Source organism: Vanessa cardui, chromosome 4 (genome assembly GCF_905220365.1).
Source record: "Vanessa cardui chromosome 4, ilVanCard2.1, whole genome shotgun sequence".
In the NCBI taxonomy this organism is placed as follows: Eukaryota; Metazoa; Arthropoda; class Insecta; order Lepidoptera; family Nymphalidae; genus Vanessa; species Vanessa cardui.
The window spans coordinates 1,975,479-1,992,765 of NC_061126.1; the positions used below are offsets into that span (position 1 = coordinate 1,975,479).

Consider the following 17,287-nt stretch of genomic DNA (forward strand, 5'->3'; position numbering starts at 1 on the left):
CTTTAAATGTCGTATTTTTTTATATGAATGTGTGTATGGGTGTGCGGACATTCTTTTTTATGTTCCTTTTGCATACGTCATTAATTTTTGTAAACGTGTCCGTAAGCGTTGTAAGGTTAATGTATTGCACATGTTATAAAGGTTCATTTCATTGTAGCGTCAATAGCGCAACGGTTTACGGGCCGCCATGCGATGTAAAAGTCACAGGATCGATCCTGACCCCTGGGCCTATTGTCGTAACCACTCCTAATACAAGTGATAAGCTTAAAATAAGTAATTTGAGCATTGTTAGTGCTCTTTTCAAAAAAATGTTGTAGTAAAATATTTAACAGCCTCGAACAAGCCTTACCCAAACATATACTATACTACTATATTTACCCAACAATTCCACAAAATATCATCCGAACAAGCAAGTTCCTTTGTTGTTTATTCCATCACAGCTGATCAAGAAATTTATTTAAATGAAAATAAAATCACAGCGGTGTATACCCGAATTGAAAGTCGCTCTTCGCTTTGTTATCTATCGATTTAAAAGATTATCACGACAATTAAATGGTAACGTAAAATAGCTCAACTAATGCTGATCCTATAAGCTTAGTATGTTGACAGTTTACTTGTCATATAACACTATCGTAAAAAAGGATCGTCTTAGAGGGCCGAGTAATCGTAAAACCGTAAAAGCGTAAACCGTTATTTTTCTGCGCTGTTATTTTATTTCCGTATAAACCGGACCTCAAAAAACATGAGAGGCACATTTAAATTACTTTATGCAAATATAATTCGGGCAATTCACTTATTGCAAGCGACCCTACACGTGTACAATACACGTGCGAAGCCGGGCGGGTCGCTGATACTAAATATACTACAGTTTTTTTTGTTTCTTTACTATATTGTCCACGTATTGTATACAAAAGCCTTCCTCTCGAATTCCTCTATCTATTAAAAAATCGCATCAAAATCCGTTGCGTAATTTTAAAGATCTAAACATAAACATTGACAGACAGCGGTAAGTGACTTTGTTTTATACTATGTACCGATTGTCAAGCAAATACTACAGTATGACGTAGAATTTGTTGGTACAGACTGTTTTTGAGGTTTGGTACCTATAAAGGAAAAAAGGAACCTTTATAGGATCACTTCATTATCTATTCTGTCTGTCCGTCTTTTCTCATGAACATGTAGAGGTATAATTTTTAAATTAATATCAAATACTGAAACCCGCGGTCCATTGTAGATGCAAAAAAATAAAACCTGTAAGTCTTGGCATAAATATATAACTTTGGCATATACTCGTTATCAGACATGATTATATTTGAAATATACATCTAGTTGTTTACGTTCATAATCTCTTTCGATACTCCCTGAAAATCAAGTTTTCAACTGTCATGTGTTCGAAAACATTGAAAATCCTAATTAAACTTTTTGATGCCTCGACATATATATAAATCACGTGAACATTCAGACGGGTGTGCACGAAGCTTTAGATTTTTGTGTAAAGATCATATTGTTAAACCAAAAGCATGAATGATTGAATCAAATAGTCTCAGGTCAATTTCATTAGCGCATAGGCACTAATCCAGATCAGGTATCTCGCCTAACGAGTTTTTATACGATTGCCGTTTTCCGTTACCCTTTAATGGTAAACCAATAATGGGTCGGATTGGAATAATTATTATAATTAGAAATACCGACTACAGTCCTTTGTTTTCAATATAAACACAGATTAAGACAAATCTTTAATTTATTCGTTTGTACAATGTTACAATCAATGAACATTTGCATAGAAAGTGGATATCAATGAATCGATTTTCCATCGAATTTCAACTTTATCGACAAGTTTTCCTAACTAAATTTCAGAGAAAGCTGCTCCTTTTAAACTGGTAGGGCTTATAGGCAATTATGTATGTATTGTTGCGTTTTGGTTGAAAGCCAGTGAACCAGAGTAACTACAAGGACATAAGGTATAACTTCTTAGTTCCAAAAGTTAGAAGCGTATTAGTGATATAAGTGGCTCAAAATTTGAAGATGTATTTGCTGCTGAATATTGCTTACTGTACGGATGTCTTCGGGTGATAATGAACATTTACCGCCAGTTTCTCCACCAGAAACCCTTATCTCGTTCGAAGACTTGCTATTGAACTGAAGATATTACAAATTATGGGCGCACTCATTATTAACTCAATTCTATATGCCATGTTTCTCAAGTATAAAACATTTCCTTAACACCAGACTACTCCCAAAAACTTCTTAACAGAACTTAAAGTAGCAATAATTTTGATTATGTTCCAATAAATATTTTTGACATATCTACCGAATCAGCAAACCTATTTACTAGAACAAAGAATTCGTATATTATTTATATACGAATTCTTATTACAACTACTGGTATAGAACAAAAAGCAGTAACTGAAAAATTCAATGTAAATTTGTTCCATTCCACAAAGACGCGTCTCGACAGATAAATGACTAATACTATTGATATTATTACCCATATGTGGTATTGTCATTATTGTATATGTTTAGACAGTATTCATAACGTCTTCGTTTCCTTTGTCCTAAGCATATTATAAGGTTGTCAATAACATAATCATATTCAGAATAAATGTACACAAAGATCGATTTTCTGACATTGGAACGTTCAAAAGGACTTAAAGGTGATATGCGATATTAATAACAATAATGAGAACGTTTGAAGGATCAACGTATTTAAATTGCATATCACCGGTATTAACTTACATCATTTTGTGTTTGAATTCAACATTTTTGTTGTGGGTGGGAGTTTTTAATAATTATTTGGCAAATCTTCTGCTCGACTTACTGACTCTTTAAATTCACATTGCATTACAACATAGTCTTCAACATGTATCCTCTCCTTCATAATATTGAGTAAGTTGTTGATAACTTTGGTGGTTAAACTACCTAATGTATCCGCCTAATATAAGACTCGCAGATGGATAATTTTGAGTTCATCTTGATAGTTCTTGATATTTACTAATACTACTTATACTTAGACATTTTCTGCTCGCACAACTTCTTTGTGGAACCAGCTTTCGCCGGCGGTCTTTCCGAACAGATACGACATGGGAACCTTTAAAAAAAGAGAGTACTCCTTCCTTAAAGGCCAGCAACGCACCTGCAAGGCCCCTGATGTTGTAGATGTCCATGGGCGGTGGTAGTCACTTTCCATCAGGTGAGCCTTCTCCTCATTAGTGGCTTCTTCAGGCCTTCAGGCAGATTTAGAGCTTATTAAAAGATGCTGTTCCAATGTGGATTGGCGGATTGATGGATGTGACAGATTTTCATCCGACTCAAAAGCATACCCATACAATTTAAGTCCGTGAAAACTTAGTGGAAATTTAAATGCGAAATCTTAAAAAATCACGTGTACGTTGTGGTTCTATGCGAGTTTTATTAATGTACAGTCGTTTCAGCATGAAGTGGAACTTTATAAACGTTTTTCTTTTAATTCTTCGAGATAAATAACAAAAGTCTAATATATTCTTCAGCCTAACATTATTATTTAAAAAAATATCAGATAAAATAATTTGGGTCTATGTTAATTACGAGCACTTTATTATAAACCTGTCATTCATATTTCGTACTACCGTTTAATTTATACAATTTTTGATAAGTTTACATTTTATTTCATAATTTAAATATTTTTTTAATTAAGTCAACGGTATATAATTACTCGTCCGAATACATTTTATTACGAAATATACATGTAGATATTTTTTGGTAGAGCATTTGAATTAAAAAAAAAGTTATCGTTGCAGGATAAGTTACTCTTTATTTTAAGAGCGACCAAGCATATGTCACCGTTATTATTCGGCAGCTTACAATGTAACGGATATTTTTTCTAAACTACCAAAAATGTTCCTTCGTTCGTCTGAATGAGAAAATTGTTTAGTATCTGGAATCTGGAATCTGGTTGAATCTAAACCATCCAACCTTAAAACACACAAAAAAAGCTATCGAAATAGATCCAGCCAAATAGATTATTCATTGGACTTGAGTATTTTCTAAAGTTTGGCCAATGTACAGTTTTTGAATAAAGCACCGTTACAGTTAAGTAATTTTGTACAAAATATTTAAAAATTCATAAATTTTACACTTTTACTAGTAAAACCGTATCGAAATCTCTTGAGCGGTTTAGAAGAGGAAAGCGGAAATACAGACAGAAATGGAAAGTCACTTTGTTTTATACTATTTATATATACTAGTAGGTCTCGCTAAATTTCGGGTTATTCAAAAGAGTTTATCGATACAATTTCCTTACAATTTGTCATCTATTTTCATATACCGGCCAGTAAATTTTTCCACTAATGTGAAATCTTTGTTAAATCGTAAAAAAATATCAAATTGCAATCAAGAATTCTTTTTATTTTTCTACACATCTATGGCACAATATACGACAAAATGACACAATATCCAATATAATTTTTTTTATGTGTATCTATCGTCCCATAATAATCAATGCCTTACTAATAATTACGCTAATAAAATATAGCTTATATCAAGTTAGTTCTGTATGGTTAAGGATATAAAATGTAATGTCCCTGAGCTTGTAATTTTACTTGTCATTCAAATCAGAACACTGCAATACAAATTATTGCAGTTTGTCTGTGGAATACCTGATGAGCTGGTGCAAGACAGGCTTGCATAGCATTGCATGGGTTCCGATATTTATGATTGAATATGTGTGATGTCAATTTAAATAACGTTTTAAATAGAAAATGATTCTACAGAATTCGTTTAATGAATATTAACAATTTTTGAAAACATTTATTATTTAAGAGCGTCTGTTGTTATAAAAATACTAGCTGTGTCCGAGAGTTAGTGCGCGTTTTAATTTTTCAATTTTTTTTTATTATAGGATAAATTACTCCTTACTAGCTTTCTGCCAGTGAAAGTCCCGTCAAAATCGGTCCTGATGCAGAGTCCGGACAACAGATAGACAAAAACAAACTGTAAAAAAAGTTTTGGGGTATATGCATCGTGTATACAAACATATGCATTTAATAAAAATCTGTTATTTTAATACTACAAAGAGATACACCGATTTTACATAATTATGTAAAAAAGGTATGGATTCAACGTTTGTAGAACTACTGTTTGTTATATAGTTGTCCATACGATAGCGCAAAATTTATTTATATAAAGGTAAAATTTGTATAAATCATTTTATATATGATGTTTAAATCATAAAATTAAAATATTACGTTTCAAAATTCAGTCAATCTGAAATTCGGTCAGCGGTCCAGTTGTAAGAATTCCTTTGATCGTATTTATAACGTTATACTATAAGACTTTTACATTTGATCTTAATTTAACGAACAAATAAAACTTTCTTCACTGTTAAATTCGCTAAAATGTCAGATTATATTTTATATGAACAAATAACAAAATTGGAGTGTCTGTAATATTAAAACCAGCTCTGTTTAATAAATGCATATACACTATACATAAACTAAATAGTTTTTAAAAATTTGCCCTGTCTGTTTGTTCCGGCTAATCTCTGGAACGGCTTAATTGATTTTGACGGGACTTGATTTTACTAGCTGTTAGCTGATGTAATAAGGAGTGACTTAGACTGAATTTTTCTTTTTTGATAAATTCAAATCCGTACAAAGCCGCGGGCAAGGCTAGTATAGCAATAAAAAGTGAACGTATGAAACAATATAGTCGATCTAAATCAAGTGTTTTATTTAAATAAATGAAATTATACATTATTTTGAATTGTGCCAGTCAACCTGCTTTCGTTTCCAAACATAATAGCTTTCTCGTTTTCGTTCAAAGATTATATAAATGTATGAAAATTACTATGCAAATATATGTAAATATGTGAGAATTTTTATCACAATGTATACAAACCTCGAGATAAGGAATGCGTATTACAAACGGATCAATTGTTTATGTAAACAATTTATTATAATTTTATTACGGGTATCTTTCTGAAATCTAAGCTATTTTTACGCGTAAATCTGGTTTAGGTATAAACGAAACATTTACGACCGTAGCTTTATTTGTTTTTTATTTAGATTAATTATAATTTTATCGTCCTTTTATTGCGGTATAGGAGACTGCAGTCTTTTATTAAACATTTCTAACATTATAATTAAGTATTAAAACATCACTTATGAAAATTGAAATAATTTAAAAATAAAATTTTATCTAATCGATTTCAAAAAAATAACAGGAAATGCATTTATACAGCGAAACGTAACACAATCGTTATTCCGAGTATTTGACGTATTTTATTTGTGTTTATTCGCATCGTGCTACATACCTACTGTCCAATAAGGTTACATATACATCCAACCATTAGGAACGGAAATTTTTGACATATTTATGCACCAGAGATACCTTGAGAAGCTATATACTATTTATTTCCAAATTGTTTTTACATGTACTTGACTTAAATATATGTAGATGCACGCGTTCTAACCACTGGGCCATCTCAGCCCAGACAAGCACGACTATATGTATATATGTGCCTAATTGGTGTTTATAATTCATCTCGTGCTCGGCGGTGAAGGAAAACATCGTGAGGAAACCTGCATGTGTCTAATTTCATCGAAATTCTGCCACATGTGCATTCCACCAAACCGCATTGGAACAGCGTGGTGAAATATGTTCCAAACCCTTTCCTCAATAGAAGAGGCTTTATCCAGGCAGTGGGAAATGTACAGGCTGTTACTTTACCATTCATATTTACACTGATTCACTCATCCTTTAAATCAGATCACAACAATACCAAGTATTAGTGCTTGGCGATAGAACATCTGGTGAGTGGGTGGTACCAAGAAATCTTATAAAAATATATATTCAGATTGTTATTTATATGATTATTGGAAAACAATCGTTCGTAATATATCTACAATACCCTATAATAAAAAAACAATAAAACTATTTTCAACGGGGAAATACTGCTAGCATTCTTGCCACCATTCCACGCGGTCAAGATTTATATAGTAACTAGTTTTATTTCATATTTTTATATATTTAAGCATTTAATGTTATTAATTCTTATGTTAATAAACAATACCCTTACTAAGTATATTTGTGACAAAAGTGAGATAGCAATAGCAAGAGTTATCTTGCCCTTTGTAAATATAGGTATCAAAGGTGCTGAAGTGGCCCTTAAAATGAATTCCGATTGACGGCTATAATGGAAAAGGATAAGATATGTCTTGAATTTTAATTCTTCTAGTTTCATTAATTTAAATTCAACAACGATATTTCACTAAGTATTGTAATTACTAATAATTTATTTGTAAACAATTATCCGGTTAGGACTTACCAAATACCTTCACAAATGTGTTAACTGCACATGATACAATAAGATTTCTTTTATAATTTTGATAATTTCATCATCATCATCAACAGCCTGTAAATTTCTCACAAGGCTAAGAGCTTCCTCACCCTTTGAGGAGTCACATTGGAGCATATTCGACCACGTTGCTCTAATGCGGATTGGTGGAATACACATGTGGCAGAATTTCTATGAATTTAGATATTTCCTTCACCGCCGAGCACGAGATGAATTATAAACACAAATAAAGCACATGAATATTAATATAAATAATATGTTTGGGTTTGAACCTGCAATCATCGGTTAATTTCAAACCACTGGGTGATCACGGCTAATTCATTGATAATATCACAAGAGCAATATTATACGTCATTAACCGTTTTTAAGTCATGAGTTACGATCAAAGCGGATTGTTAACAAACAAGGTTCCTATTTTTTTGCGACATTTTTAACGGAAAGTTTATATAAGCTTTGTGTTTACCTTTTACTTTGTTTGTCAGCCGGCTTAAATTTTATTTTGCTCTGAGTATTCGACATACAACATCACAAATGTTAATGGTTTTGTTAAAAAAACATAAGAATACAAAGTCATGATTATTGTCGATTTTTCTGCCGCTCGTAACTGGTATACACTAACAGCTAAAGTATCCTATAACAGAAATTATGTATGCCCGCCCGGTTGAAGATGCAATAGGTACAGCCTGTAAATTTCTCACTGCTGTCTAAGACCTCCTCTCTCTTTAAAGATAATGTTTGGAGTTTATATTGAGTCTACCACGCTGTGGCTGAATTTCGTAGTAATTAGACACTTGCAGGTTTCCTAACGATGTTTTTCTTTGCCGCCGAGCAAAAGATGAATTATAAACACAAATTAAGCAAATGAAAATTCAGTGGTTCAACGAAGATGCATTTTATTTCAGACACAATAACATCAATTAACGCATTATAAAATTTACATGACAGTGACAAATTCGTATTAAAATCCCTTTAGATTAAAACAATAATAAAATATAAGATTGAACAATGTCGTACAAAACCGTATACAATAGACTAAATGAAAGGAAGGGAAATGTCGCCTGAAGGGGACGTTTCTATCAGTTCAATCTACTGTAAGTCGCATATAATAACTTCGTTACATACATATAGAAATATACGTCTATAATTAATCTGAATAATAATTACACGTGGGTCTCTCGTCAAACTTCGCGTATTAAATCATAAAAGTATAGCAAACTAGAATCAACAAACCTTTTTTTTTGCATATCTGCGGCACGTCAAAATGTGACCATTACTGATTTTTATTTGGAGCTATCGTTCCATAATCACTGGGACAAAAATCGCCCTACGCTATTAATATATAAGATGTCTAGTTTGTTAAGGTTTTGTGCATTTCTGATTTCGTACTTACATTAGTTATATTATATTCTACCGCCAAACAGTATGCTTCGTATTGTAAACCGGTTTGAAGGGTGTGTATACAATCTTAGTTATCATGTGTGTGAATGCAGATCAAAATTAAATGGGAGTTTTATTAGCATGCAGTAGTGTTCCACAGTTCTTGATAGTGCTTAGAAACAGTTCTAGCGTTTTAACTTTGATATAGTTAATTGACGAAATGATCTTCTATCATCTTCACACAACATTTTACTACAAATCAAAAATAAATGGAATACCATTAGCATGCAGTTAAATTCTATGGATTCTGAAACTTTTTAGTAATTATTACCAAGTTTTGTAGCTCAATGGTAATATTAAATATTAATAAAATATTCAGTACTAATACACTTTAGTACTGAATATTTTATTTAAACACAGCATTTATTTAAGGACAGCATTATTAGCAATGATAAAAAACAATATCTGTCGCTATGATCTATCCCGAATAGGAATTTAATTATATATAATGCTATTAGTGGTCTCGCGAATATCTATAAATAAATGGGAAAAAAACAGTAGGACTGTATTGTTTTCTCATTGTTTATCAACCAACATTTGTCTATGGCAGTGGTTGATAGTAGATATTATAATATTATATCATGGCTACTAAAAATAATAATGGAAATAAGCTTAACAAAACTTTAGAAACATGAAAATTTATATAATAATTTCAATTTCTACTCTTTACACATATATTATTGACATAAAAAACTTCAGTGTATAGAAATATAAATAAAAAATAATTATTGTTATTAAAGACCGCGTGAAAAGGTCACAAACATTTCAACCCTAGAATCCCAAATCCCATTGAACCAATCCAATCAACGATAATTACGGTTCAATTTCGACCAATGAGTGAACACTATTGTAAATAAATAAGTTTTACAAGCAATATATATAATGATATACATATAATGATAAACTTACTTTGAGCTGTACGCGTCCGAGCCGTTTTTGATAGGAGGCGAAGTAACTTTATCCATGTTTACTTCTTAAATTTTGTTTTTAGAATTTGAAGAAACACCTCTTTCTGTTTTACGTATAGCCAGTCATTGCCACTAGTTTTATCTGAAACAAAAGAAGAATCGTGTTATCTATCTTGCTTTAATCTTTTAAGTATAATAATAAAAGTCACGACGTGACAGCATGGTGCTCGAAATCTTTATAAAAATTAGCATTTATGTCCTCTTGTCTCAAGAAAGCCGACTCCTGAAACATTTATATATAGTATACAATGAAGTTGCTTTTCGTCTGTCTTTACGCTTAGATTTAATCTGCGGACAGATTTCAATGTGGTTTTCATGATGACATGCATATTATCTTAATAGAAAGTCGAGAATTTCACCTTTCTTAGCTAGTAAAAAGAAGAATACTTTTCTATATATTTTTATTATATTTGTTCATCATTAAAAAGTTGTAAATCAATCCTTATTGTAGCCGTGCGAAGCCTGGATTGGTAGCTAGCTATTATATAAACAATGGTGATTCCACTTTTATACACAAATACAAATAACTATGGATTATATGTTCAACTGTGGGATTATTGACGACCTCCGTGGTCGAGTAGAAAAATTTCATTAAATTTCTTTGTTTTCTTGGTCCTGGGTGTTTATGGTATGGTATGTGATGTTGTCCTATACGTATATAAGATTTTATATGAGATTATGTACATATTTGTTATGAACAAATATTAAGGACAATTTTCATGCGCATGCCCAACGACTTTATAATAATATGTTTTCTGAATGAATGCAAACATTGCCAACATCCAAAAGCATCCATCTGGCTGAGAGTAAAAGTTTTTTGAAAAACCTAAAAATCAAATTGGTCTGACCAGCGATTTAATACCATTAGATCATAATATGTAAACATATGAGAAATTTAAATAATAATACAATTCCAAATCAAAATATACTTTAAGTAGGCTTACGAGCACTTTTGCATCGTAACAAACTATATTAAGTGAATCTACTACCGTTTGCAATGCAGCCTGTATGAGAACCATCGGCAAGAAAGTCAGTAGTTACTCTTTTTCAACATTTAAAAATGCAATGTCATGTTAGTTAAGTATTATAACATATGTATATAATAAATATAAAAAACCTAAAAACCATATTGGTCTGACCAGCGATTTAATACCATTAGATCATAATATGTAAACATATGAGAAATTTAAATAATAATACAATTCCAAATCAAAATATACTTTAAGTAGGCTTACGAGCACTTTTGCATCGTAACAAACTATATTAAGTGAATCTACTACCGTTTGCAATGCAGCCTGTATGAGAACCATCGGCAAGAAAGTCAGTAGTTACTCTTTTTCAACATTTAAAAATGCAATGTCATGTTAGTTAAGTATTATAACATATGTATATAATAAATCATGCCTGGAAGTCAACAAGCATATAATTTATATTAATTTTATAAATGTACATAAATAAAAAACGAACTACGACTGCCGCCTCCCATTCCTCTCCCTCCCCGTACCCCTCTAAAAGACATGCGAAACCGTGCACTTAAACTAGTTTTCCAAAATCGCTAATCCCAGCAATCAACGCCTCCGCCAAATTGTAATTTATATAAGTATCCGTTTGGATTAAAATAAATAGAATATGATTTATTAAAGTATTCCCCGAAAAATATTGCCTTTTCAACTTATCATTTAAGTACTTTTTTGTACATAAAATATTCCCCATTCTAATAATTTAGTGGGATGGCAGATCAATGTACGGAAAGAGTTCAGTTATAGGTCGTATGCCTTGACGTGTGTTCAAAGTAATATATGTATAAAATTCCAACTTGCTACTGATAATTCATAAAAAAGCAGAAACATAAAAACCCCAATTTTTTTCCCCAACCTATGGTTTGAATCCAAGACTTGATCTGCGTTTGAGAGCAACGATGCAGACATTCTTTATACAAATATTTCAGAGTTTCTTGACTGTCGCGTATTTTTTTAACTAAACGCTAGGAAGATATATGTTTTCTTAAACATATTTGCAATAACCTTATGAAAATGATACCTTATATATAAGAATTTCCTTTTCAATGAGATTGTTATCTATTCTTATCTGAGTTATTATCTTGTATTTTATTTAGCTGTATTTATCGGTGATAGTTAAGTTTAATAGTGGCTAATGTGTCTGAGAATTCCCCTCACTATTAAAAGCAAATATTTGATGTGCTATTGTTTTCCTAATCTGTGAAATCAAATCAGGGTTCCCTTCATTCGAGAGGGTTAAGTACTTTTTAATCGGAATTAAGTTTATATTGAAAAGATACTGATTCACAGTAATAACAATAAAGACAAAGTTAAAACCTGTAATAACCAGTAAAAAGCAGATAAGCTTCTTCAGGTACTTATTCCATCACGTTCCAATAGGAAACACGTGTTGCAAATATTCATCCGAAACATACAGGTTTCCTCTCGTTGTATTTATGTAATGATTCGTCGAGGACAATATTAACGTCATAAATTTACGATATGATTGAAACATAGTCGTGTAACGAATTAATTGAACTATTATCATTGCAATTTTATTTGATTGGTCACATAGGTTAGTTTATTTATCATTATCATCATCATTTAATACATAGTATAAAGTCGCTTACCATGATCTGTTTCTATGTATGCTTAGATCTTTAAAATTACGGAACGGATTTTGATGCGGTTTTTTTCGTAGATAGAGTGATTCGAGAGATATAGTTAACAAACACTGATAATTTTAGAAGTTTCTAATGTGATGTCGTAAATAAACAAATTCTGTTGTATATTTAGTATCGGTATTGCACCCGTGCGAAGCCGGGGCGCGTCGCGAGATCATCAAGAGTTCTCCGTAACTACTGGTACAGGTTTAGCTTGGTTATTCCTATCGTTTCGTTTTCCATCACTAAGAAAATATTTTTTTTTGAAATTTCAACTTCAAGGGACTAAGTGACTGGTTTATTATAATACTAGTAGTCGCTCGCAGCTACGCTCTCGTTATAGATGTTGGTTGTCATGTGTCAGGCAAAAAAGTAGTCTATGTCCTTTCTTAGAGTTCAAGTTTGCTTCATACCAAATTTCATCAAATTTGGTTCAGCAATTTGGTCGTGAGTGAGCGATGGACATACAGAGTTACTTTCTCATTTATAATATTATTAAAGATATAACAATGATATATCATTATTTTGTTCGTTGTTAGGCGAATATGTTATCATGTACCTGACATTTAATGTCATATAGAGAAATTATATATCTATTAAGTAGGATCAAATATGTTATGAATAAAAATAAATCGTTTCGTAATTATTTAAAAAATATGTGGTACAACTTAGTTCAGACCGGCACCTTTTTACATGACTATTTACAGACTGGCATTATGATTTATGCGACAAGACGGTTATTTATGAGCTGATTTAAATATCATAGCGTTGCTAGAAGTCTAGACTTCCCTCCGTGGATGTAATAATGATATTTCGATATCCTCTTTTATCCCTCATCGAGTATTTCTCATTGATATACGCCACATATCTTGTGCAATGTCTGAATTTAAAATACCCACAGGCGCATGACATTTCAATGGATAATAATTGAAAACAATATTAAGTCAGATAATGTATAATTTTAAATGGTCATGGTAAAGAAATATTTTTTCAGAAGGGATCTCACGTGCAGTGGCGTCGCTAGGTGGGCAAGAGTGCCCGGTACATAGACAAAAAATCGGACTCTCCTTTTCCACCAACGCCCCTCACATTTGACTATTTAGGAAAAAGAATAGGATAAATGATACAGTGAGTTGAACTTATTATAAGTAGCCCAAATCCATATAAGTAGAATATCTGTGTTTAATAAACGAAAATGGAAATAAATAAGAAACAACGCACATGCGTTGCACTTGCTGATAGCGTTGCTTATTTCAACGAACTTGAACAAAATATTGATAATAATATTTATCAGTAACCGTCTCCTTTAATCGCACTACTTAGTGTATTGACAGGTTTCCTCACGATGTATTATTATCAAACAATTGTGAGATTCATTATAGTAATAATTATTAATTGGCAACATCTAAGCTACCTCTGTTTTTTTACAGAGTACATTCTTGTAGGTTATTCAGCGTCGAGGTAAAACCCTACCTACCTTACTCACTTAATAACAATGTTGATTACAGTATAAACAATAGAAAAGTGTATTATTATAATAGATATTAATAATTGTTACTTGCTATCCGTAATTTAAATAAAAAAAACTAAGCGGCTTAATTATCTAGATTTCAAACTATTTCAAAGCACGGCATTTAATTGGAGATGAGAAGAGAGATAATAGTATATAGAGATAATAATAGTAAGAAATGTATTGAAAAGCACCAGATTTATAAATAAAAAAAAATCGAATAAGAGCAGAAAAAGTAGGTTGTTGATTTTCAAATTTCGAATATCACTAAATTCTTTGCACAATACGTTAATTTAAATAACCTTGTTTAGTTATAAAAATAACTTTATTAATTGTAATTATTTAAATTAGATACACTACTGAGTACTGATGCAGAACTAATAGACTACCCGAGCATATTTATCGTACACTTGAGTAAATTCCGAAATTAATATTCTTTATGATGAACAAAAATTTAAAACGATTACAAAGCATTTTGCTATTTCTCTATACGATTGATGGATACAAGTATTCTTCTTTAAAATTATACTTGGAAAGTAGTTCCGGTTGTGGTTTAAAGGGTGAGTCAGTATAATGACGCAAAATACTATATTACGTTCTTAAATGTAAGTACGTAATAAGAAGATAAACCATATGAATATATTGTATTGATGGAACAAAACGACACAAAAAAGTAACTGGTGATTAAAGTATAATATATAATATAATGACATACGTCGCTTTGTTATTTATTGCTTGCTCTGGTTCAGCATTGGATCAGTGATGTCATGTCACTAATGATGACATTACATTCGAATTCCTTTATTAAATATGAAAGCATTACACTTATTTGTAGTAAAATTAAACACCATCGGTTCGGAAAAGAAACTATCTTGACCTAAGAATAGCGAAGCGCAATAAGAATTTCAGCTGGTCTTTTTTTGTGAAATTTATTATATACATATAAATAAATATAGCCAGGAGGCGATCGTTTCGTTTCCTGGGTTGATTGTTTAGTTACCAACACACACATTACCAACATCAAAAATTGACAGCGTTTCTTTACTATTTTGACCATGTATTATATACAAAAGCCTTCCTCTTGAATCACTCTATCTATTAAATAAACCGCATCAAAATCAGTTGCGTAGTTTTAAAGATTTAAGCATACATAGGGATATAGGGACAGAGAAAGCGACTTTGTTTTATACTATGTATTGACAAATAGGTACACTAACAAATAGGACACCTAATTGTTAGTGAACACCACTGTCCAATGCCCATATTGGCGCTGGAAGATATTGTAACCATTCTTACTTAGCCAATATGCTAACAACCAACCTTGGGAACTGTAATTTTAATATATTTTTTTAATATGAATTATATATTGTATTACAGCAATTGTTGTCATTTTAAAAGGCGTACTGTTACAGTGTTTGTACTAATTTAATGCCCAACAATGTAACGAAAAGAAAATGGCGTTTCCTTGGCCTCGTTTCGAGATTAAATCTTAATTCGAGTGACTTTGTTTTCGTTTATTTATATCCTTTTTTGTACTTTAAAATATTTACCGAATCTTATCTAAATAAATCTTATTTTTTAGGTTAATCTTATTTGTTTAATGTCGCATCTGAAGTTTTTGTGAAAATAATTAAGCCTAGAGTAATTACGTATTTTATATTGGTACTGACTTTGCTTCTTGTAATTGAAAAACATATGTAAATGTATAATTTCCGTCCGAGGCTTTGTCTGCGTGTCGAAAGGGGGACAAGGCCTATGGTACTCTTTGATCATTTGATAATGTTTGTGCAAACTATCATGGCGATATGTTGAAGAGTTTAGACGTTATAGCGTAAAAAATAAATAATTATACAGACTCACAACAATAATAACAGAAGCTTGTAAATTTCCCACAGCTGGGCTAAGGCCTCATCTCCCTCTGAGAAGAAGGTTTGGAATATATTCCATCACTCTCGTCCAATGCGGGTTGGTGGAAAACACATGTGGCAGAATTTTTATGAAATTAGACATATGCAGGAATTAAAACACAAATTAAGCACATGAATATTCAGTGGTACTTGTCTAGGTTTGAACCCGCAATCATCGGTTGCACGCGTTCTAACCACTGGTCCATCTCGGCTCAATTAAAGTGCCGGGAATTTCCGGGACTTCAAGATATCAAAAATATTTTTTTAAAGAGAGGTCAGCATTTTTTGTTAAATTTTAATTGAATTAATTTCCGTTGACACCCAAAACACTAACTGTAAACGAGTAAACGACCCTGTAATGGCCCCTTAGGGAGAAGATTAGTTGCTTATTCCACCATGTTTTAGCACCGCCTATTGTATCTCTATCACGGTAATAAGCTAGCCACTAATCTCCATATAAGTTTCAACTAGGACTGTACTTAGTGTCAACTTAAAAGGGTAAAGGTACAGTAACGCAGATGGAGGAGATAAATAAATATTAATTTTTATGGGGGTTAGGATTTGTAAGCCATGACGGCAAATGACATGCTCCCCTCTTATGCCAACATAAATAAATAAATATGAGACAACATCACATACATTACTCTGATCCAATGTAAGTAGCTGAAGCACTTGTGTTATGGAAATCAGTAGTAACGACGGTACCACAAACACCCAGACCCAAGACAACATAGAAAACTGATGGTAATCTAGAAAACCAGGGACCACAGAGTGGCGTACCCATGAAAACCGGTGTACACACCACTCCACCATGGAGGTCGTCATTCATGCCATCTTATCGCCGCGTATACTTCACAGTATACATATATACAGTATGTTAAAAGTCTAAGATTGCATTTGTTTTTGTTAATTTACGGTTCCATATTAAAATTTAGTCCCGTGAAATTATAATTTTTTATCTTAGATATGAGTTTAATGACTGAAGAAATAAACTTAGATCTTACATAAGTCAGGAAAATCTCCGAAACTTTTGCCGATTTTTCTGACTTATTTGTTAACAAAATAACTATAATATATTTTTAAGAGAATTTTCCTGCTAGCTTCTCAGAATCGAATAATTTGTTCATCAGCATTGAAAGCCGATATGAATGTCGCTAATCGAACAGACGGTAGTTATTACATTTTATTATTTACAATAACAGAAAATATTGGAAGATAAATTACAATATTGGAATTGCTCTGTCCCCGTAAATAGTAGCGATCGTAAATTCTAAAGTATATTTACAAACAATGTTGTATAAAATGAAGTAAGAGGGAAGGGGGGGGGGTCGTAGGTTTCTATAAAAAACATTCAATTAACATAACTATGCTAACATACATCTCCTACACTTTCGACAACGTTCGTAAGAAACGTGTTTTCCGAATTTGTTTTGTTCGAATTACGTCCATAATATGGAGAATAATGCATAT

The 17,287-nt window shown here is 31.9% G+C and overlaps 1 protein-coding gene across 2 annotated transcripts in view; it reads right to left on the reverse strand.

Moving 5' to 3' along the window:
- Positions 1-17,287, reverse strand: part of LOC124544135 (proton-coupled amino acid transporter-like protein pathetic) — a 62,370-nt gene that overhangs the window by 16,269 nt on the left and 28,814 nt on the right. For both annotated transcript variants that reach the window (XM_047122587.1, XM_047122588.1), the window contains exon 2: positions 9,680-9,820. In XM_047122587.1, coding sequence (XP_046978543.1) covers positions 9,680-9,735 — 56 coding nt within the window. In that variant the 5' untranslated portion in view covers positions 9,736-9,820. The remainder of the gene's footprint in view (positions 1-9,679; positions 9,821-17,287) is intronic.